This window comes from Lepidothrix coronata, unplaced genomic scaffold (genome assembly GCF_001604755.1).
Source record: "Lepidothrix coronata isolate B3197 unplaced genomic scaffold, Lepidothrix_coronata-1.0 Scaffold313, whole genome shotgun sequence".
NCBI lineage: Eukaryota > Metazoa > Chordata > Aves > Passeriformes > Pipridae > Lepidothrix > Lepidothrix coronata.
Window position 1 is genome coordinate 32492 of NW_016690493.1, and position 21416 is coordinate 53907.

The 21416-nt window shown below is 39.6% G+C and overlaps 1 protein-coding gene across 5 annotated transcripts; it reads right to left on the bottom strand.

Annotated features, from left to right (window-relative positions):
• Positions 1–3895: 3895 nt before the first annotated feature.
• Positions 3896–15602, bottom strand: GTF2A1L (general transcription factor IIA subunit 1 like). 5 transcript variants are annotated; one of them, XM_017837864.1, is made up of 10 exons: positions 15494–15546; positions 14692–14754; positions 13637–13738; positions 13208–13331; positions 11761–11816; positions 10654–10747; positions 8872–9467; positions 7080–7352; positions 6189–6278; positions 3896–4805 (listed from the first exon to the last, which is right to left on the bottom strand). In XM_017837864.1, exons 3-10 carry the CDS (start codon positions 13733–13735, stop codon positions 4698–4700), a joined length of 1440 nt encoding a protein of 479 aa, XP_017693353.1. In that variant the 5' UTR covers positions 13736–13738; positions 14692–14754; positions 15494–15546; the 3' UTR covers positions 3896–4697. The 5 variants fall into 5 exon arrangements, with proteins under 5 accessions (XP_017693353.1, XP_017693350.1, XP_017693352.1 ...); XM_017837861.1 differs by lacking the exon at positions 14692–14754 and having other exon boundaries at positions 15494–15602; XM_017837863.1 differs by lacking the exons at positions 14692–14754; positions 15494–15546 and adding an exon at positions 15024–15430.
• Between the last annotated feature and the right edge of the window lie 5814 nt (positions 15603–21416).

Here is a 21416-nt window from a genome sequence, read left to right on the forward strand (position 1 = left end):
CACCACACTGCACTGAAGTTACAGATTCATATGTGTGAGCTCTTACCTGCATCATATGGGCCAAACAATCTGTACTGGGCAACAAGCTGCAGATTGCATTGAATGCCAGGCAGGATCCCTGGGGGAGTCTGCCCCAGGCACATCCTAAAGAGGTTACGTTCTACACTGAAAATTAGGTGCTTAGCTACTAGAAAGTTCACCATGTCCTGCGAGCAAAAACATACAAAAACTGCAATCTCCAGATCAAGCCTCTTCTTATGTTGCTTATTCTTGACAGGTTGGTTCCATTGCCTCTGATGGGATGAACACACAAGTGCTTACATTTCATCAAACAATACAGTAGCATGTGACCTACATGTGACAGTTTAGAAGATAAACCAAATGGATTTTACATGGACTTGTAGTCACAGTTTTAGCATCTTAGATCACATTTTGTAAATGATACTCACAGTATCTGAAGACAGTTCTTCAGCTGGTATAATACTCACCTACCCTGAACTGAGTGGAACAGTGCAGCTGTCTGAGGTCTGTGCTGCCTCCAGAACAGGCACAGCCCAACAGTTCTTGATGGCCACCAAAAGTGCAGACTGATACATATGAAAATGGTATTATTTGCAATCACTTTAAACGTTTTACATTATCCTTTTCAACTGAGTCCATTGCTTTCAAGTCTGTGACAGCAATAGAGTTCCAAAACACATCTCTAGTTGCCCAAACACTGCACTGCAAACTAAATTTGGTTCACATTAATGCAAGCAATTCTTTGTACTAGTGACTGGTCTATCATTAGTTCATAATTGTAATAATTAGCAATAACATCTCTGACCCACTCTTACCTTCAGCTTAATGCCATTATTTCAATCAGTTCAAAAGCTCTATATGTAAGCACAGCTGTACTCACAAGCACTTTGCACAGGTGGGGAACAAAGCAAGATTGAGAACAGAGGAGACTGTTAAAACTCTTGGGTTTAGCAACCAGTAAAAATTCCATATGATGCACTGCTTTATACACACCAGCTCCTAAGCAAACAGGGCTACAAAAGGATATTTATCGATAATACAAACTAAAGACAGAGATGTAAAAAAGAAAACTACCTGGCCTATAGAGTCTCTATCACCTAACTCAAAATTGAGTTTTGAGACTCTTTTTTTCTGACATCACGTGGAAGAGTCCTGCACGCTATTTAGGACATGAGAAAACAATGTCTTGAGTGGGCAATAACTGATTTACCTGCATTATGTTTCAACAGGACAAGAACTTGCAAGCACACCCTCCCTACCATGTAACATTGTCAGGAAACCGCACTGTACATGCTGTAAGTTGAGTGAAATCCACCTCTTACAAAATTGAGGATTTAAGGAAAAAAATAAAAAGAAAAACCACAGACAAACAACAAAAGTAATTTATATACTTAAAATCTTTCTACACACAAAAGTAAGCAAAGAAGTAAAAGCAACACTTTAATAAGGGTTTTAGATTCATGCTAGAGTTTCTCATACAAGTTACACTTTTTATTCTGTCTCATTATTTTTGGTAAACTTACCTTCTTTCTTGTATAAAGTTTTAGACAGCCGTTTACTGAAGTATCTCATCCTGTCACATCTGCAGCAATATGTTTGCTAAACTGTAAGTAGCAGCAATCAAAAACATTAATTCATAAACTGTTCAGATCAAAAGCACTGATTACTGCTCAAGTCACAGACTACAGTAAATAGCTACATGAGCTTACATTTTAATAAGAAACATTTTTTTTCAGTATAAAAATTCCTGACTTCAGGTATATATAATTGTAAAGGTCTTATTCCAAGCTGTAATTCTTTACCAATGTTCATTCAAGAACACTGGAAGCAAAATGCAGGGGAATTCTTGTATGCTTAGACAGAAGAAAATGAAAGTCAGCCCTACTGCAGGAGTCCAAATAGACATTTCATAGCTCTAGACTGAGAAACCCACTGCAAGCACTCCTAAGGAATATCTGCAGTGTTATTAATTTAGTAGCCATTTTCTCAAATATGGCTACTAAAGGGGTTGAGATAGCGAGATCAAAACCCTATTCTAATTCTTAAAGCTTCTATATGTGCTCTAGAAGGCATGGATAGAGCCCATGCTAGAGTTCCTTCATATCAAGAAGGTACTGGGTTAGAAAATGCAATTAAATAAAAACCCAGGAGATGCTTGATGGTGTAGCTAAGTCGTCTTCAGCATCCCTTTTGAGGTAGGTCAGCTTTGACCAGCTCTGCATACTGCCAGCAAAGCTTCATGAGGAAAGGTGGCAAACAGTCCTTTGAGATTTTAATTGCTGACAGTACACATGATTTATGAAAAAGCAAAAGAGGATGAAAAATATCACCAATGCCCAAGCCATAAAACTTACAAGAGGCTTGAGATGTAAAAGACTGGTGTTTAAAAAATACTTCCAATCCCTGATGTGCAGCCTATATAACCAATATCATGCCTGGACTGCACAGAGGTTGGAACAAGCTATCATAAAAATTAAGTTGCAAAACTTCAAAGCATAGAAGCATTTCAAGAACGGAACAAAAGAAGCAGATGCAGCTAACAGGCAGAAGGCATGTAATAACGATGAATTGGTGAGGCTAAGAAGAGATGGGGCAAGAATTCCTACAGAAATACCTTTATCCCACACATCTCAGCATCCATTCACAGAGGAACAAGTTCTAGGAAGGGACAGGGATTGGCAGTTACAACAAAACTTAGAGCATGGACACCTCACCTTCATGTAGAGGCAGTCTTTTAACACCACAAGATGCAACAAAGAAAAAAGCTGCTCGTCTTAAAAACTAGCTACAAATTAAGTGCTCTTTAGCCACTTTATTTTATAGTGACTAGCAAAAACAAGTCAAATTCAGGAGCAACATTTGGAGACTGAGTGGTGCTTAGTGAATGGTGTATATCTGGCCCTGTCCCATGGATTCCTGTGCCACACTACCTCTGCTTCCATTCTTTAATGGAGTTGAAAATGGTCCCGCAGTTCATAACGTGCACATTTATAGAGCATGAACACCAGTGAGAGAGTGCTGAAATGTAAAAGCATCTATCACATAGTAAGAGCTGCATTTCCTGTGCATTTATGGATCTGAAACCTAGCACCAGAGCAGCTACAAGTCATCTGAATGAGGAAAAAGAAATCACACACTGTAATATTTTAACCATCTCCGAATACACATTCTTCACATCCCAGCAGCAATATCTATAAAAGACAAAAGAAATGCCACACTCAGATCAGATGCTCTAGTTCAGTGTCCTGATACTGTCTTTGATACTGGAGAGCAGCAGATATGTCAGCAAAAGCATGGAATAAATAGTTGTTAAAAACCTACCTCTTGAGGAAAGCATCTCTTCTGTTAATGCCATCAGCACAAGGGTTGGCACCATTATGAAAAAGGGCTGGGTTTTTTCCCCTCATGTCTTATATATACTCAGTCTCTCCCCCTCTTCCATTTCTTTTCCTTCCCTTCTCAAAGCCTCTGCATCCTCTCAGGGAGTAGATATAGCCAAAATGTCTCATGAAGTCTTCTCTCAGCAGACATGGGAGCAGCAGCCAGGAGGGAGGGTCACCATATGGTACTGCCCTTCCAGCAGGATTATCCTGTTCTGAGGCTTTACCATTTAGTTCCCAATATTGCCCTACAAGGAACAGGAGCTAGCCAGGAGAAAAGCTGCAGCTCTGAAGGGCTAGGACACAGAACTTCTTTCTGACCTTTGTTTCTAGACAAACTAACAAAAATCAGTGTTGAGGACTGGTGGGAATGCAGTTCTCATGGCAGGGTGAGCTACTGCCACATGCATGGCTAGTACACGTTTCTCTCAGCAAAGTTTATATTTAGGGAACACAAAAACAACTCTCTGCTAGAAATATATATGAGATGACATTTTATTATTATGCACAACTTTTGTCATTCACAGCTTACTGGTCTGTAGTCCTGAAATGAAGTGAGTATGTACAGTAGCAAACTTAAATGATTTTCCATTGACAATGAAAATAAATCACATTTTAGTGTTACATCACACTATTCATTGCATCTCAGTAAACACAGATGGTATAGAACAAGCAATAATAATTCTCATATATTGAGAACTCCAGGATCTTCCACCCCCATTTCCCTTATTCAAATCTAAAACGCCTGCCCTTTAAACTGATGTCAAAAAACCACAAAGCAACAAAAAAAGCAAAACAGGAAGGAAAGACAAGAGGTTTCAGACTTGCACAGATGTGGTTTTCCTTTTCTTTTTTTAACTCAGCAGTCTTTGAAAAGAAATACATGGTATCAACAACAACTGTGTAGTTTTATATTTCAAGTCATACTTTAGCTCTTAAGAAGTTGAAACAAACCCAACAGAACTAGAATTTACTTTGTAATTCAAGAAAGTAAAGAAATACTAACATATACAACATTTCAAACTTTAAAGCTAATCATTCCAATGATGTTTCTTGGTTGGAAAAGTGTTGAAATAGTCAGAAAAGAACCGCAAAGACAGCTGAGTAGCTAACAATACAGTGTTTTACTGTGTATGTATTAACTACACATATTTTGCATATTTTTATCACAGCTTTGTTGTTTTATTATTTGTTGGGAGGTTTTATGGCAAAACAATAGGAAGCCCAGTTGTTTCACAACAGAAGGTTCATAAGGGAATAATGCCACAGTCTTAAAGTCCATGCTTCAGTGAGGTTTCACCACTCTGCATCTCCAATGGCTTTTGCAAAAACATGGTCTTTACCCTCAAAGGACATCACTCCATCTTTTAAGAAGAACTTCCATTTGTTCTTAGTTCGATGTATCTGGTAAAAAGTAAAAATCAAAATCAGTGCCCCCACAAATATGTATTAGACCATCCATTTAATAAAAAAAAAAAAAAAGATTTCAGCACACCCTGGTTTACACACCCAGTTTTTCTTTGAAAATCCTGATAGCCCAAAATATTCAGTGGAAGCAGTATATTTCATTTGTCTACAATGAATTCCCTGCTCTCTCAAGAGAGCAACCTCATGAATCTTAGCACACCTTCTCCCACACTCCTTCCCCACCCTCCCAAGAAAATGTGAGCTACGTGACAACACCAGTAGGACAAGACAACAGTAATGGAGCAATTTCATGAGAGATCAGTCTGCCCCAAAACAAACTGCACCTTGAAAACAAGTACAGCTTAACTGAAATGCAGTGTTTTCCTTTTTCCATACACATGGCAAAGCAATGTTGCATGCACAGCAGTGTAAGAATAAGGCTAAAAGCATGAAAACTTTGCTTAGGAGCAAATACTGCCATAAAAAAAAAAATTATATTGTTTCTTTTTGGAGGCCTGCAAAATAATCCCTACTGCAGAAAACTTTGTTTGATACTAAAAGAAGGCATTTTAAACAACTCTAGAAAATTCCTTGGATTTTCAGCAGTCTAGTTTCATCTCTAGAAAGGAAAACAAACAGGACAGCAATTTTGCCAACAGCATTCTTTTATAGGTAACGAGGTAACAATAGAAAAATGTTTTTATCCACTTTTCACTATGCCTAGTTACTAATCACTTTTGAAAGAATAAAAGTCAAGGCACATTCTCAAGCAAACTATAGCCATATTGTTCCATATTTGTTTTAAAATAAAATATGTACTTTGTTTTGTTATCTTTTAAATTACTGATATATAAGCATCCAAAACCATACCAGAGTTAGTACTTAATCTGATCTTTGGAAGTTCAAAATAAGGTTGAATTTTAAACATTAAAATGAAGGACAAAATGGCCCTTGACAACCAGTTGGTTTTTCAGCCACAACAGAATTCTGGTATGAAAATCTCCCAGTAACCACTTCAAAGACAAAAAATGTTAAACACTTCTCTTTCTGTTACCCATTTCAAAAGTCTTAATTCATGGTTGAATATGCCTGTGTACATCCATGAAGATGTTGCTATTACTTAAAAGTTAAGGAAAAGCACCTTTACACATTTTAATTTTGCAGGACTTGTTCTCTTTTCCTTTAACAGGCCATTCTGATTATCCTCATTTCAGAAAACAGCAGGAAAGTTTTCAGACTATTGTCAGCTAAACACATAATATAAACACTCGATTATTACAGCATTAGATTTTCTTTAAAAAGTATTGACAGTAGAATAGACACAGATTTGCTGAAGATATTATTTGGAATGATTAAGGAACAAAGATAAAAACACTGTACCTTGTCGTACTGACAAACTATCACGTTGTCGGTGTCAAATAAGTCTGGAATGTCCTGTTCACTGACATCATCACCAGAGTTCAAGGGGTCCTAGAAATTAAAATTCTATTTTATACACTCTTTCATAATAGCATTGAATATACTTGGCATCAAACACACCTAGAACAATAAGGGTTACCACTGAAAAAAAAAAAATCAAGACCTAGAGGTTGTGAAGACCGCAGTACACAAACTTCGTTTATAAGCACCTTTACATGCTTGCATTCTCAAAAACAAGAACAACCTAAACAAAAACACAGGTCAAAAAGCAAGACTGCTAAAGGATAAAGTGATTCCAGTCACTGGAACACTGATCAACTTGTATTTATTTGAAGTCCAAATGTTACAAGTTGATTCTCTTGTGAACAAATCTCCAGGATACAAAAATCACACACCTTTAAGAAAAAGGTAAACCTCGGAAACATATGTACTTGTATCATATTGTTCTCTGTTAAATCCCCTGTGGTTCTTCAGAAGGAATGGAAATCTAGATTTGTATCCTGATCTTATTTAAATATATCTTATTTAAAATCTAAATTTTTTTAATTATATCTTATTTAAATAAAAAGCAGAACTCCATTCCTCTGAGGCCAGGGTTTTACAATAGATCTTTAATTCTGATAATTTAGCACTTTAATTAATCCAATAAACAAATGACTTTTCAACATTTCTTTCATTTGTCCACACTCTTCATAATGAGCTTTCTCAGCAGTACCTCCTATCTCCTGAGGCATGTAACTTCACTGTGCATGCTCTGCATTAAACTAACCAGGAATTGTTCTACGTCCAACAATTCAAGTCAAGATACACCTACTATTGTTATGTGCTTCACAAGGCTAAAAAGTAAATTACCTCCTCAACTATATCTATTTGGAGGTCTTCATTATCACCACCACTGCAGCTAGACTCCATATTTGAAGTACTGTCACATTCTTCATCATAGTCTTCCTCATCATCCAGAACTTTTAGATCCTCTGATTCAATAATTCCAATGAATTCATTCTCTTCCTTAACTTTTGCACGTGCTATTTCTTCCTTGGAAGAAACATCACCAGTACCATCCAGCTGGATTATGCCCTCAATGGCACTGCAGGTATCCTTCTCCGATCGGAAGTTATATTCTGTCTGCTCAGTAGGTTCCATGTGACAGGAATAAAAGAGACCAGAGACAGCTTGTGAATTAACACCACAACGAAAGCTATGTTCAGTACAAAGCCTGAGATTTTTGTTCATAAACCAGCGTGTTTGGGGCACTAAAATGAGAGTTTCAAGTCCTACTACTTGTAAACCCTGAGTACATTTGCAAACTGTCATTACATCTAACCTTAAATTAAACCCATGTCAAATATTCCTCAGCAATACAGGAAAAAAAAAAAAAGAATTCTCTGACTTTTCTTTAAGCACTCCTGTACTCAACTCTAAAAAAAAGGCAATTAAGTAGGCCTTTAGAATTTCTATTGCAAAAAACCTTCAAAGGAAAAAAAAACAAAACCCAAGCTACTCCTCTGACTCAAAAATAGCATTTGTCATTCTTTAAATAAAAGTCAAGATGAACTGATTCCTCTCTTTCAGCTCAATCAAAATGCTTTGTTTAAATAAGATATAAAAAGCTGGGAGAAACAGTAAACATTTCACTACTTCAAGTTACTGTTCATAAAGGTGCTAGAACTCCTAAACAGAGCATTCACAGGAGCATAAAAAGGCTTTAAGGTTTTGGCCATCTTCAGTTACTCATTAAATCCTTATTATAGCACTTAATTCCCATTCACATACACTTTCTAGTTCAACAAAATAACACTTTGCTTTGACCTTCCATTCTTACTGTGGACAGTCTTCATCATCCTGCCATCAACGTTCAGATGAGCAACATAACATGCTTTCTATTTTCAGACATTTGGCATTATTGTCATTAAATCTGCATTTAATAAATTTGCCTCAATCACACATAAGCACTACAACTCAAAGTGAGCAAGCCAGTCTGAACTTCAAACATCTGCAAACAATTTCTGGAACAAAAATTAGATGAGGTCAGGAAAGTGGCTTGTTAATAAGTCATTCAAGTTTTCCACACAGCTCTAGCTGAGTTCTAGTTTGTTCAGGACTTTTTCCCAAGGAAATACATTTTCTTCCAGCAGATTTTCACTTATCAAATCTGATTTTTCATCCTCAATGCAATTTAAATGCTCTTCATACATTATAAGCTCAAACTAATCCTAGCTGATACTGCAAGCACTTAGTCCACAGCTGACCAGTATCCATATGCTGATCAGTGTCAGAATGATATGGAACTTCTCAAGAGGTCATTCATGTCTGTTTAGTCACCAAAACAAAACAAAAAAAAAAACTATGATCCCCAAAAGTAATCAAGAAGTCTAATACATTATATCTATCTGTTATCCATTACACTTCATCTTTTTAGATTGACATTCTCACCCATCACAGTATTTTAGCAGTATTTTTGACAAATTCTTAATGTAAAAATAAGCAGTTAGCTACTGCTCTTCTAAACAAGCTCAAGAAAGAATTTTAAGATGAAAATAATTTTTATTCTTACAACTGAGGTGCTATTTGTCATTTATGGATGTGTTCAAACCACCATCTCCAACAGATATATTTTCACCAGCTGAGAGACAAAAGGCATTACCTCGTCAGAGGAAGCAATGCTGCCCTGACCTTTCAGGAATGCATTGTCATCCAAACTTTCACTCGAGATAATCAGGTCGATGATATCATCAGACACTTGCTGCTGCACCAGGTCCCGAGGCTCCATGTCCAACTGCCCCTCCACATCCAGCAGTACACTGCTCGAGCTGTTTGCCAAGGATTCATCGAGAAAAAGCCCAACAGAGGATTCTGGAGTAAACACAGCTGTGTGAAGATTGTCGTGCTGGGAGTTTTCTGCAGAGCCTGCACACCGATTCAACACTGCATTAGTTGCAAGTTCCTGCTGACTCGCAGGAGGCTGCTGGACCAATGAAGCAGAGTTCTCCAGGGGTTTTTTTTCCGCAATGTTTGGTTTAAATACCATAGTCTGTTGGACAACAGCCTCCTGGGGTTGCAATGTTTCACCAGCTGCCTGGAAAGAAGGTGCGTTCATCTGTGCAACACCGGCAACGCTGGCTTGCAGAACTGAAGGTTGCCCAAGGGGATGAATTATCTGCTGCACAGGAGGGTGTAGAATGCTGCTATCTGCTGAGGCCTGTGTAACCATAACAGGCACATTGACTTTATAAAGTTGCCCTACAGAGAGAAGAGTTGAAAACTGCTTCAGCAAGTTAAACTACAGGTTCATCCAGGCCACTGACCTCTCACCACTAAAAACCAATAGCAAACACTCAGGCAAACTACAAGAAAAGGGATGTTTACAAAGTAAAACTTTCCTCGAGCACAATTTCAGCCCTTGAAAATTAAGCATTCAAAAGCTTTCTGAATCATGGCTTTCAATCCAGTCCATCATGTTTTACACCCATTTTTAGTCTTGGCCTACACAGTACCCTGTGTAGTCTTGGCCTACACAGTAAGTTCAATAATTTAATTACGTACTAACTTTAAAACAATACATAAATAAAAATCCTGGTTTGATTTTTTTCTATGTTATTTCAGAAACTAACAAATACAAGAAGAAACAATAAATTATTCTATATCTACAGGGAGAGTTCAGGACCTTTAGGTATCCCCTCTAAAAAAACTACCCAATTAAGTTAAAAAAAAAAAGAAAAAAAAAGACCATTCCTAATTTCTGTATCTTCTCATTCTATGAAAACCACCTCAAATACTGAATTCTTAAAGTCATTATTATCAGTGTTAGAATTACAATGCCAGAGCCAAGTTCCAAATTCCATTTGACTTTTCTCCTCCACACACACATGCTCACACACACACAGCCACTGGTACCAATCTATAGGTCTCAAAACATCAGGAGTTATACCTGAAATAGATAACTAGTGACATTAGTTCACAAAGAACAGCTGTTTGAGGAAAGATTTAATGACTGAAATAAGCCTTCCACTGATCACACCTAAGCAGCACAAGCACGTTTTTGTACAAGCAGCATAGGCAATTTCATCAGCAAATGAATGTGAGCAAAAAGGTTAATGCTTGATTTTACTTTATTTGAATAAGAAATCAATTTGTTTCTGAACCAGTGGAGTGTCTTTACCTTTTTATAACATGGAAGATTGTCCCTCATATAAGAGAAGGAGATACCTTCTTGATCTTGCGAGTGTACACAACTGACACACTAACTAATCCATGCAATTACTTCCCCCACACGGCAATCATGGACACAAACTACAGAGGAAGAGAAGGGTAACTGGCTTTACCCACCTTTACTTTAACTTCACATCTGTTTTATCTCCTGCACTTGGGACCAACTTTCAATATCCACAGTGCACTGTAACATCTCACATGTCCTCTTTAACCTTACCTGGGGCTGTCTGTAGTGTCACTCCAGCTGGCAGGTGTATGGGATAAGCAACAGCCGAAGGGAGAGCAAGAGTTGTCCCTCCTTGTGAGAGCCCCTGGATACATGAGAGCTGGCTTTAGTAAGAAACAGTGCACACTTCATCCCCTGGGCCCTGACTGCCACACCTAACACACCCATATGGAACACCAATGAGGACCTTTCTGTGGTCATCTTCACTGAAAAGTTGCTTCATGCTTTTGAGATTCAGACAGATGAAGAGTATTCTGCATTAACAGGGTAATGATTTGCCCTAAGTGTTTCCTACTTCCCACCTATCACATTCCCTTTTTGTTAACAGAACACTTTTCCATACCCATACGTTTCTTCAACGTACCCACCATCCTGAAAGGTATTTATCCACTTAGAGTCACTTTTCCCTAAGTTTATGCATTACTCCACACAGCACAGACTCCTTTCCTAGGCCTATGAAGTCATTTCACATTCTCTTTTCCTCCTGGAACTCCTCCAAGAGTTGGATTTATGGCTCCCTTTCAAACTAGCTGTTTCAGGGAAATCCAAATTTTAAATCAGGAAACTCACACGTTGCAGAAACATCTTCCCAATATTATGTTCAACTTCACAAGCTAATTAGCTTGAGTGTCAGGAGGCTCTCAGTAAGTTCATCAAGCTCTGACAAAGAGTAGCCACTCCTCAAAGAAATTTTGCCATTCCCAAAGTTTAGAACTTGTCAACTCTAAAAACATCCATTTGCTTCTGGATGATTCCTACACCTCACAGATAATGCTGCTCCCAGCTTCACTAGTGCTAGTATTTCCCAACCATGCATTATTTTAACACCCAGTAATTTATTTTTTTTAAGTAACTGTAGATGTGCATTTCCACTACACTTCCATCCTATGGGCTAAATACATGCAGCCATGTCTTCCAACACACCTCTGGCTGCACTGCCTGCAAAACCAGCTGGTAGATCCCTATCCTTTTTCACTGCTCAAATAGAAGCAGAAGTGTTACAGTTCTCCCCCTTTAAAACTATTAATAACTGACAAACAACCCTTTAGGAGTTCAGGATAATCAAAACTGAAGTAAAATATCACTACAGCTACATACCAGTTCTGCAGCTGTGAAATGCTGAAAACCTCTGCCAGCTGGGATGACAAAAGAAGCTATAAACAAAACAAAAAAACCCACTACTTAACAAAAACCATTAATTTCTTGGACACAGTTATCTTTAAATAATTTACCACAGTTATCTTTCAATAATTTACAGCAAGTACACATGAAACTAAAGCAATATAACTTCAGCTCATACTCATTAGATCAACAACCAAGAGAGCACAAGTACTGCCTTGTCAACATGAGGAAAACATGCAAGTACTTTTCTGCACCAGAACAAATCCAGTGGTGCTAACAGTAGGAACAGTAGGATAAGATTTTTCAAAGCACTTAACACTGACTTCAGTGGGAGAAAAAAAAAAAAAAAGCCAAAGGGAAAACTTTCCCAGGCTTCAGGAAGCAAACAATTTAGGTAGTCCTAAATACTTTGAAAATCTCTGGCCATAAGGCAATTCAAATCCCATTTTTAAAAAGAAATAGATTCACTGGCTTCAACAGATTGTTTTGCCTTAGTATTGTCACTAAAAACTTAGGAGTAACAAGGTAATGCTCATTAAATATAAGACCACCAGTAGCATGCAAACCCAAAAATATATTCCCTTTCAGCACATGGAATAAATAAAACATCTGCCTCCAAAAGCAATTCATTCAACTATGAAGACTGTAAAAAAAAAAAAAAAAAAAAAAAAAAAAAAAAAAAAAACAGATGAAGAGAGCCTGCCCAACCTTGAAGTGCACTACAACACAGATTTAAATTAAACCATCTCATATGGGTTTTGTCCTTTATGGGCAAAGGTCCTAACGGCCTCACACTTTGTGATAAGTCTCAGCTGAGCATTACACTCCACCACAACAATACCACAGTGGTCAGCTGGACTTAATTGAGAAGAATAGGTCCTGATGTCAGAGGCCGTGTGAAAGTCAAGTACTTCTCTGCAACAGGAGCGCTGCTTTTAGAAAAACTAACTGAAAGAAAAACCAAAAAGCTCCCTCTCTTCTGTTTGAGCAAGAGATTACATTTCAGCATCTGGAGAACCAGATTAAACTCCAGCACGACAGCAGACCTGCATGGCACAAACGTGCCATATAACCTCTGCACACATCAGGACACACATTAAACGGGGAAGCAAAAGCTTAACCCTACAAGTAAAAGGTGCAGCTGAAGGGCTACACTTTTGGACTGCAGACAAGAACACTAAAATTCTCTGCATGTTTTGCTACTGGAAATAGGCAGCAGATCAAGAGCACATACAGAGAATTCCATTAGTTTATCAAAGTTTAATTCATCTTTTATTGGTCAAATTCTGCTTTCAAATAGTTACTGTTCCCCCTCGTGCTATTTACAGAAGGATCACAAACCAAGATTATTGCAAGTCTTCCAAAAATATCCCTGAATCACAGAGCTATTCTTAAATTGCTTCTGTTGTGTCCAACACCTGACCTGCTGAAGCCTGCAGAACACTGTGAAAATTGTGTGGCAGCTGCAGGGTGAACTGTGGAGAACAGTGGCCATGCCTGAAGAAGCCTTCTGTTGCTTTAGACTCTGTCACCTTGGTTTCCCAAAGCTGCAGAAAGATTATTATTAAGGTCAACAAACATCAGCTTTGAAAACAAACTACATCTAAAAAGATAATCAAGTAATCCGTTTTTTGAGAGTAAAGTGACTGATTCTAACCAATTAACATGGTAACAATAACTAATGGATTTTAACTGCCCGCAGCCAACATATCACTCACAGGATACCTGTAACTCTAAGTTAAGGTAAAAGTTTGTATGTTTTGGAGGGCAAAGAAATGAACAGGTACATCTTCTCAAACAACAACAACAAAAAATCCCACAGCTGGTATTAACACAGGGGAAGCAAACAAACCTGCTTCAAGTCTTTCAGAACCTGTTCCTCTACCCCCTCTTCTGCAAAAAGTTCCCGCACACCTTCAATCACATCTTCGATAATGGACTTGTACAGCATAGACTAAATTAAAAAATATATATTTTCAAGTTAAGATGAGCATTAAGTCATTTGAAAAGATAGCATAAATTCTAATCTCACTGCATAAACTATTGTTATGAACTGAACAGCAAGAACAGATCAGTTTAATAAACTGACTGTTAAACATGAAGGTCTGCAATTCCACTCATTCTTTTAAATCTGACATCCCTAGAAAAATACTGGATTTGAGCAGCAAACTATTAGTTAGGCTACAGAAACGTTCAAGAAAATCACAGAAACGTTACAAAAACAATTGCTGTGCTTATTTTCAAACAAGCAAGTCCAACCACTTTGTATTATTCTATAATCATTGCCCCTAACTTAAAGGCCAACCAACAGTACAAGCTACTAAAAATGAGATGTGCCTATTCCATCAGAATCGGAATGTAAGGAACCTGCAAAAAATAACAAAGATTTTTTTTTGTGTGTGTGGAAACAGTTTTATGCTGTATAATGGATTAGCTAAGGAAATTTTAACGTTATCATTATCAATACATATCATTATCTTATATTACAATAGGACTTCAACAGAACATTTTATTTCTTCTTCTGCCCATATAAGTGATTAAATTCTAATGCTCCAGTTAGACCTGGACAGCAGACACACATGAGCTTCAACGTTCATACACTCCAATGTAAGATAATTAGCTTGTAGCAATTTAAACCTTATTAATCTTGATTATCATCGTCGCCAGAATAGCCTACACAAGGTGAAAGATGAAGCTAAGATATTTTAGGAAACACAGGAGTCTGAGTTATTAATTTTCATTTTTTTTAACATCAAATTAATATTTTACTCCTCTAAAGTTATTCTAAAGTGCAGATGAAAAGTAATTTCATTTTTTTAAAAAAAATAGAAGTTATTAAGAAGTAACACATTACACTTTTTGAAAAAGCAATCAACACAATATAGCACTACTTTAAAATAACCGTACTCATGTATAATTTTTTATCTGGGATTAGTGATCGCCAAAAATTCTCCACCACATTTCAGGATACTAGGAAGATGAGGAGGAAAAAAAAGTTTACTCTTGTGCCACTGCACTAAAAGCTGTTGATCAGCCCATATGTCAAATGCTCTGCCTTCACTGTTAATCCAGAAAAGAAACTGAATGTAAATCTTTCAACGGGCCTATTCCTCTCCCCAGGATTGCCAGACTAGAGTGAGTACAAACACTTATTATGCTACGTAAAAACTGAACATAGCGACTGTAAAATTCAAACACCGCATGCTTCCAAATTAGAGAAAAATGGTTACAGTGCAGACATTGTTGTACTCCAGCTTTATCCCTTCACACAGGCACTCTTTTGCCGGAACCAGGCCATCCATATCGGGAACCGTCAAACTCCAGTTTTCCTTGCATACAGCGAGGCGGCAGGAAGGGATTGCGGCAAAGCCCCAAGTGAGTCTAAAAGGGAAGCCTCCAAGGCTCCCCTGGGATTACTGTCCCCTGAGGGACCACCTGAAGCCCACGTACGGAGAGACAGGAGCAGATGAAACCCAGGGCGGGGGCAAAAGCCGCCGCTTCCCTCCCTGGCACTGCCGGGCTCGCACAGCGCCTCGCTGGAGCTGCCCAGCGCCTCACGCCAAGCCCGGACACGACCCTTCCCCCCGCGCTGCCCACGACGTGTCATTTTCAACAACGACGACGACTACGACAAAAAGGGGGAAGGCAGGGAGAGGGAGGCGATTTCCCCATCCCGCAGGGAAGGGCAGCCCCCGGCCCGGCCCCTCACCACGGGGCTGCCGTGATCCATGCCCGCGGCCGCGCCGCCGCCGCTCCCGCCCGCCTTTAAGGCGCCGTTGCCATGGGGACAGCCCGGCCCCGCCCGGCTGTCCCGGGCGGGCTCCTTGCCCTCCCACATCCCTGAAAATCCTGGGGCCCTGGGAGCGCTGGGTGCTACACCCACACACCGAAAGCAAGACCCGAAAAGAGGGACGGGCCGAAACGAGGTGTGGGATCCAAGCTCTGGCCTGGAGCTTACCCTCATGAGCGCAGGGGAAAGGAGGATTTCTCTGGAGAACCACAGCTGCTCCACGGTGCGAGAAGGCACCGAGGAAAGCTGGATACAAAGGCATATCATTTTGCTCTAATAAACCCCGAAGTCGTGATTACCTCCTAAACAGGGGGATAGCTGAAGCTACTAGTTAAGTAGCAGCAATCTGGCACAACTACTCAAATTATTGCTTACATTTGCAGCAATCTGTTCATATGTTAATACAGAGATTTACCAATTTAGCAGTTACTCATCTGGAAAAATGTTCATTAATCCCATATATGTAGTAGAATATATACTTCGGTCTTTCTGCACCTTCAGTCAGTGTTGCCCTGGTGATTCTGAGAACCTAGAAACATAATCTTCTTTTTTTTCCTTTCTTTTTCATTTTTTAGGTAGCTATGTAGTTACAATGCTGTCTGGCTTGTGAAGAGGAGACTCACCCATTAAGCTTCCATTTTTAAGGCTAACTTACACATCCTGAAAAACGAAAATATTTTAATGAAAGTACTGACAGACCCTTAATTATACAGCCACACTAACACCTACAAAAAAAAGAAGCAACATCCATAACCGTATTCTAAGCTGCATTTTCACAAGTGAGACAAATACAATTTCCTATTGAAGTAATTTTGTTCCACCAGAAAATATGTTTAATGACACTGTCTGGGTCTTGAATTAAACAGCAGTTACAAATGCAGCTGTTCTGTATGCCCTGCATCTTCACAAGGAAAGGAAGAGCCATGTTGCTTTTATTTAAATAATAAAACATGTTTTTTTAAACCACAGTGCTCATTTGAAACTGTCTGGGATAGTGCATACCAAGAGTGTCCTTATTCTTCTCCTGTTTTTTCCCTTCAAGTTAGCAGAGATAGCAGGAAGGAGCTGCAGCCTTGAGGATCTTGCTGGGCCCTGAAGGTCGCAGATGGTGATCCTGCAGCTGGATTCTGCCTTCCTCATCAGACAGATAGACCTTATGCAGAGCCTTCTCCCTGCCAGCATACTGTACAGTACTTCTAGAAAGGTGGAAGTGCAGAAAAAAGATCTATAAATGAGCTCCCTTCTTTCTGCCTCTGTTTATCTAGGGATTACGAAGTGCCTTGAAATTGTAACAGTTTGTATGCCTAACTTCAAAAAGAAGGAGAACTGGGGAGCTTGATATCAAAGGACTTCCCAGCTGTCTCAGATAGTGGTCAGATTACTTTGCCTATGTCCACATGTTGCAGACCAAAGCAAATTATCTTCACCTGCACTTCAGGTGGAGAGCATGTCTCTGTATTTGTACTCCCACAAGGCGTGTGGGCATACCCCATCTGTTCTAAATTATACCCTTTACATGGCAAACAACAAAGATCCTGTCACCAAGGTCAACATGTGAGTTCCCTTCATGCAGGGGACAGCAGATAAGCCTACTTATAGTACACTGCTATTGCTGAGGATAAAGTAGAAACTGGGAGAGGGAATACAACTTTCCAAACTGCACAGGGAGTTTGTAGAGGGCACTTCCTGCTAACCAAGGTGCTTATGCTTTCATCTGAGGTCTAGCAACATACCTTATATACTTTCTTTTACAAATGCCTAGGGAAGTTGTTTTTTCACCTAAGCACTGCAAATAGTATCAGCTGAACAGCATGAGAAAGCCCGGTATGCACTGAAAAAATTCAATCATCTCTCAACAAAGAAAAAAATATTAAAATATCTGTGAACAGCATTATCCATACTGACTGCCTAGCTTTGATATGGTGATCTTAACCTACTATCAGTGTCCTGCAGTCATTTTCATGCTTATGGACTTTTCTAACACTTAAACTCTACTTTCAAGAGAAGAAACTAAGGCACAGACACAGCAAATATCTTGTCCAAGCTCACAAACAGCAGTAGGGAACAGTATCCAGGTTTCATCAGTCTTGGTTCAGGTTCCATCCCAGCTCTCCCCATTGCAGTCTCTAAGATCTCACAAGAGTTTTAGAAATGAGACTATCAAAAAGATTAGCATGCTGTTCAAACCCTCCTGATTTTTCAGGGATTTTGTCAGCATTTGGGATAGTGCTGCTTAAGGACACCTCAAACATTCGTTTTCTAGACAGGTTTTAATTTGTAATTATTTATACTACTCTTGATACATGATGTCTAGAGAAGATTTATTTTTGGATGATGAAGCTTTATTAATCATTTAAAAAAAATGTACCTTTTTCAAATATCTTCCGTCTAGAAAGAGAAATCCCTCAGTATGCTCGGATGCTTGGTCATGACTGCCCTCTCCTGTTTAAATCCAGCATTGCTGCTGTAGAGGAACACAGCCACTCAACCGCAGGACTGCAGAATTCTATCTCAAGGCATATTTTACAAATATCATCTTGCCTTTTCTTTCCAAGTAAAAGCAATCATTCTTAGGAGGAACCAGTTGCAGAATCCAGACAGTCCTCATGGAGATACTGTGACATGAGCAAAAGTGTAATTTCATTTTAAAGATATTCTCTAACATGCTCCCTTTGTTTTTAGCTGTTGACTCATAGATATACAGCACTCCAGTCTCATAACCAATTTTATTAACAGCATGATTTTGTTACAAGCTCCATCATCTCCCTCAGAGTTCTGAGACAGATAATACCGGGACCTGTGATTTGTTCCTTTTTCATTTATCATGTGTGACTCCTGTTTCTTCAAGAGCCTCTCTTTTTTTTTTTATTACCTGATTTAAACCACTTTATCAGAAGAACTATAGAAAGACCTGTCTCTTAATTCAATTTAATGACAAATTTTCAGGACATTGGGTGGCTTATGAAGGGCTCTGACCTGTACAAACTGCTATATAAAAATGGCAGTCTGATGGATTGAATATACTGAATGGTACTGTATATCTCAGCTCCTCGGCAAGCCCAGAGACTTGTATAGTATGAGTAAGCCTAATTAAGGATGAAATAAGCCTTGCCTCTCCTAAATACTCACTCTGATACATATGCCTTATGTGGAGAGAAATTCTCAAAGGGAAAGAGCAGCCACCAGTCATTTCACTGTCCTTATTCTTGTCCCTGCTTTCTATCACACTCCTGCTGCTGTACAGCTCAGTGCTCATCCCCTGTTCCCACACCTCCTTTGCTGTCTGCCTTGTTTCCCTGGGTGTGACATACAGATGTTTTTACCACCCTTTTCTCCCACAGAGACCCCAAACTCCTGCCCTGTGTCCCCAAGAAAGCCGCAGTCCAGCTCCCTCTTTTGTCCACTGTCTTCGCCTTCTCTCCCTCTAAGGCCCTTCCCTGCCATCTAGTTTTGCCCCTTTCATCAGTGATTGAAATCCCACTCCTTCCTCACCTGCCTGTGATTGCCACTTACCTGCTCCTGGGCTCCTTGACTCCACTGGGGAGGGACGAGCTAACAGAAACGTGCAGAACCACTCAGAGACAGGGTGCAGTGGGAGAGTAAATGCCAGAAACATCGTTTCTCCTTATTTGAGTTAGCTGATGGAAGTTCAGAGTGGAGCAGACTATTGAAAAAGTCCGGCAGTTTTAGTGCGAATTTAAATAAGAGCAGAGCAGCATGTTTAGGGCAAGGCCAATTTGCTCTGTCTAACTTTGCGTTTGGTAATTTCAAGAGGAATAAAGCTGAGTGATGACATCAGCCCCTTTCACCAGCATTGGGGTTTACAACACCAACCAAACCACTAAAATCATCCAGCAAGTGACTGAGAAACAGGCTGAAGCACATCTTAGCCGTCAGGCTCTCCTTTTTACTGCCTAATTGATACCAATATAACTCCATTAAAGAACAACTCTGATGTATGGAAACTAACCTGCATTGCTATATTGGGTGTGAGAAGCATTGACGGAGGACCCCAACATTTGCTCAAGATCGTATTCCTGATCTTCCTTTTCTGAGCAAATGTGGATGGGCTCCTGCTGTCCTAATTCTTAACTTCATTCTTCTTTGGTTTTTTATCTCTTTCCCCTGCTCTACTTTTGTGTAAATCTGCCCGAAGCAGATCTTTTGCAGCCCCCTTTTGACACTATAATCACACAATTAACAGCAAAGATATTCAGTAATGGTTTTCCACAAAGGGGGCTAAACAGCCTTTCCCTTTTTCTCTCCAAGTAGTGGATGGCTCCCTCCATTTCAGATGAACTGTCGTCTAAATCCTGGTATCATTTAGACAGTAAAATCTACTCCATATTACAGATTACTTGACAGGTGAAGGTCCCTTCCTAGATAGCAGTCTAAGAAAGTTACAGTGGTAGCTTACCTCTGGGTATCACCAGGATAAAGTCTAAGTTCTTGCTGTATATCCTCCCTGTTTCACTTCTGGGTTTTGTTTGATATTTTCATTGCATCGCTTTCAGCATGACTATCTCATTCCCCTTGCCTGAGCAAGATTGCCCTGTGCAGGAAGACGGGTCACCATTACCAACAGCTGTGCAGAGATGACACGGGGATGCTCTAGGGGCAGCAAGTTCTGCTTGGTGCACGATGGCAGCACGTAGTGGATGAGAGCAGGGCCAGCTGCATGGCATGGTGCTGCCTTGAGCTGCAGCGCGCCACAAGCAGGTACGAGCTTGGCTTGTTCGGTGAGGACACCTCTCACTGTGCTCCATCAGTTTCACAACCACCTGCTGTGTCTTCAGTGGCTCTGCCCCTGCCTCCCACCCACCCCTTCTTCAGCTGCTTCAGCTCCTCCTCCCCACCCCAGGAGATCACCCAGTTCATTTTGCTTCACCCCCCGCAGCTACTCACAACTTTGTTCTCAACTCCTTCCCTTGACAGCACTTCTCTACATGGTTTCCTCACCACTGTTCTGTTTCAGTCCTTCTTATAGTTAAGCTTTTCAACTTGACTTAGAGAGGCATCAGTTCTCCTTATCCCCTGCAAACAAGCTCTGCCTGTTGCCCTTTCCTTCTTGCCAACTCCCTGCTCACTCCCTGTTTCCTCTGTCTTATCTCCACTGCTGGTCACTCTTCACAGGTCTCTTCTACTCCCAACCCATCCCCACTTCTGATTTTCCCCCCTTGGACTTTTCTTGTTGAAAATGGAAATGGAAGTGAAAGTTCTTCCATATTAAACTGAAAAGGTCATCATAGTGCAAAGTAACATTAGACTGTATTCACCCACAATCAGAAACACCTAATCACAATAGGGTTTGGGATGGCAAAACAGAATTTAAGTGAGTGCTTTTTTATCAGTAAGGCTTCAGCAGGGAGTGTGAGCACCACTTACAACATGTTATGATTGTTATTGTAAAAAATTACAGGTTGTTTTTGCTAAGGAAAGAGCAGCGCTATAAAATAGCGCATACTAGGCATAACAGAATCTAGGAAGCTGTCCCAAAATAAATGTTTTTATGTTTTTACTTATACTCTAGTAATTTGTCATCTCACTTTTCATGTACCTGAATCATTTTGTGCACTGATACTTTTAAACATTGCAAAATGTTTAAACTCTGTAAGGGAACTGTACTTTTGCTAGACACCTGCTTTCCATTTGCAGGTGCTCACTGAAGGATAGAACACCACTGAAGTGAGAATAGATGTTAACTCTATTTCCCAGTGTTTCCCAGAATAGCTGACAGCTTTGCTACAGACGCAGCAGCATAGGACAAGTGGCATAGTTATTTTATTCTTTAAACCCATTCTTTGAATGCTGCCTCACAAACCTCTCGCCTTATTCCCATATT

What these genes read in the sequence shown, in the direction of transcription:
- GTF2A1L (XM_017837862.1), bottom strand. Translation starts at nt 15,086, where the DNA reads ATGGATGGCCTGGTTCCGGCAAAAGAGTGCCTGTGTGAAGGGATAAAG. An exon ending in TGTTCTGCAGGCTTCAGCAG is followed by an intron (nt 11,817 to 13,207) that starts GTCAGGTGTTGG and finishes TTTTGTTTATAG; the next exon opens with CTTCTTTTGTCATCCCAGCT. An exon ending in TAGTTTGTCAGTACGACAAG is followed by an intron (nt 4,806 to 6,188) that starts GTACAGTGTTTT and finishes ACTTTTTACCAG; the next exon opens with ATACATCGAACTAAGAACAA.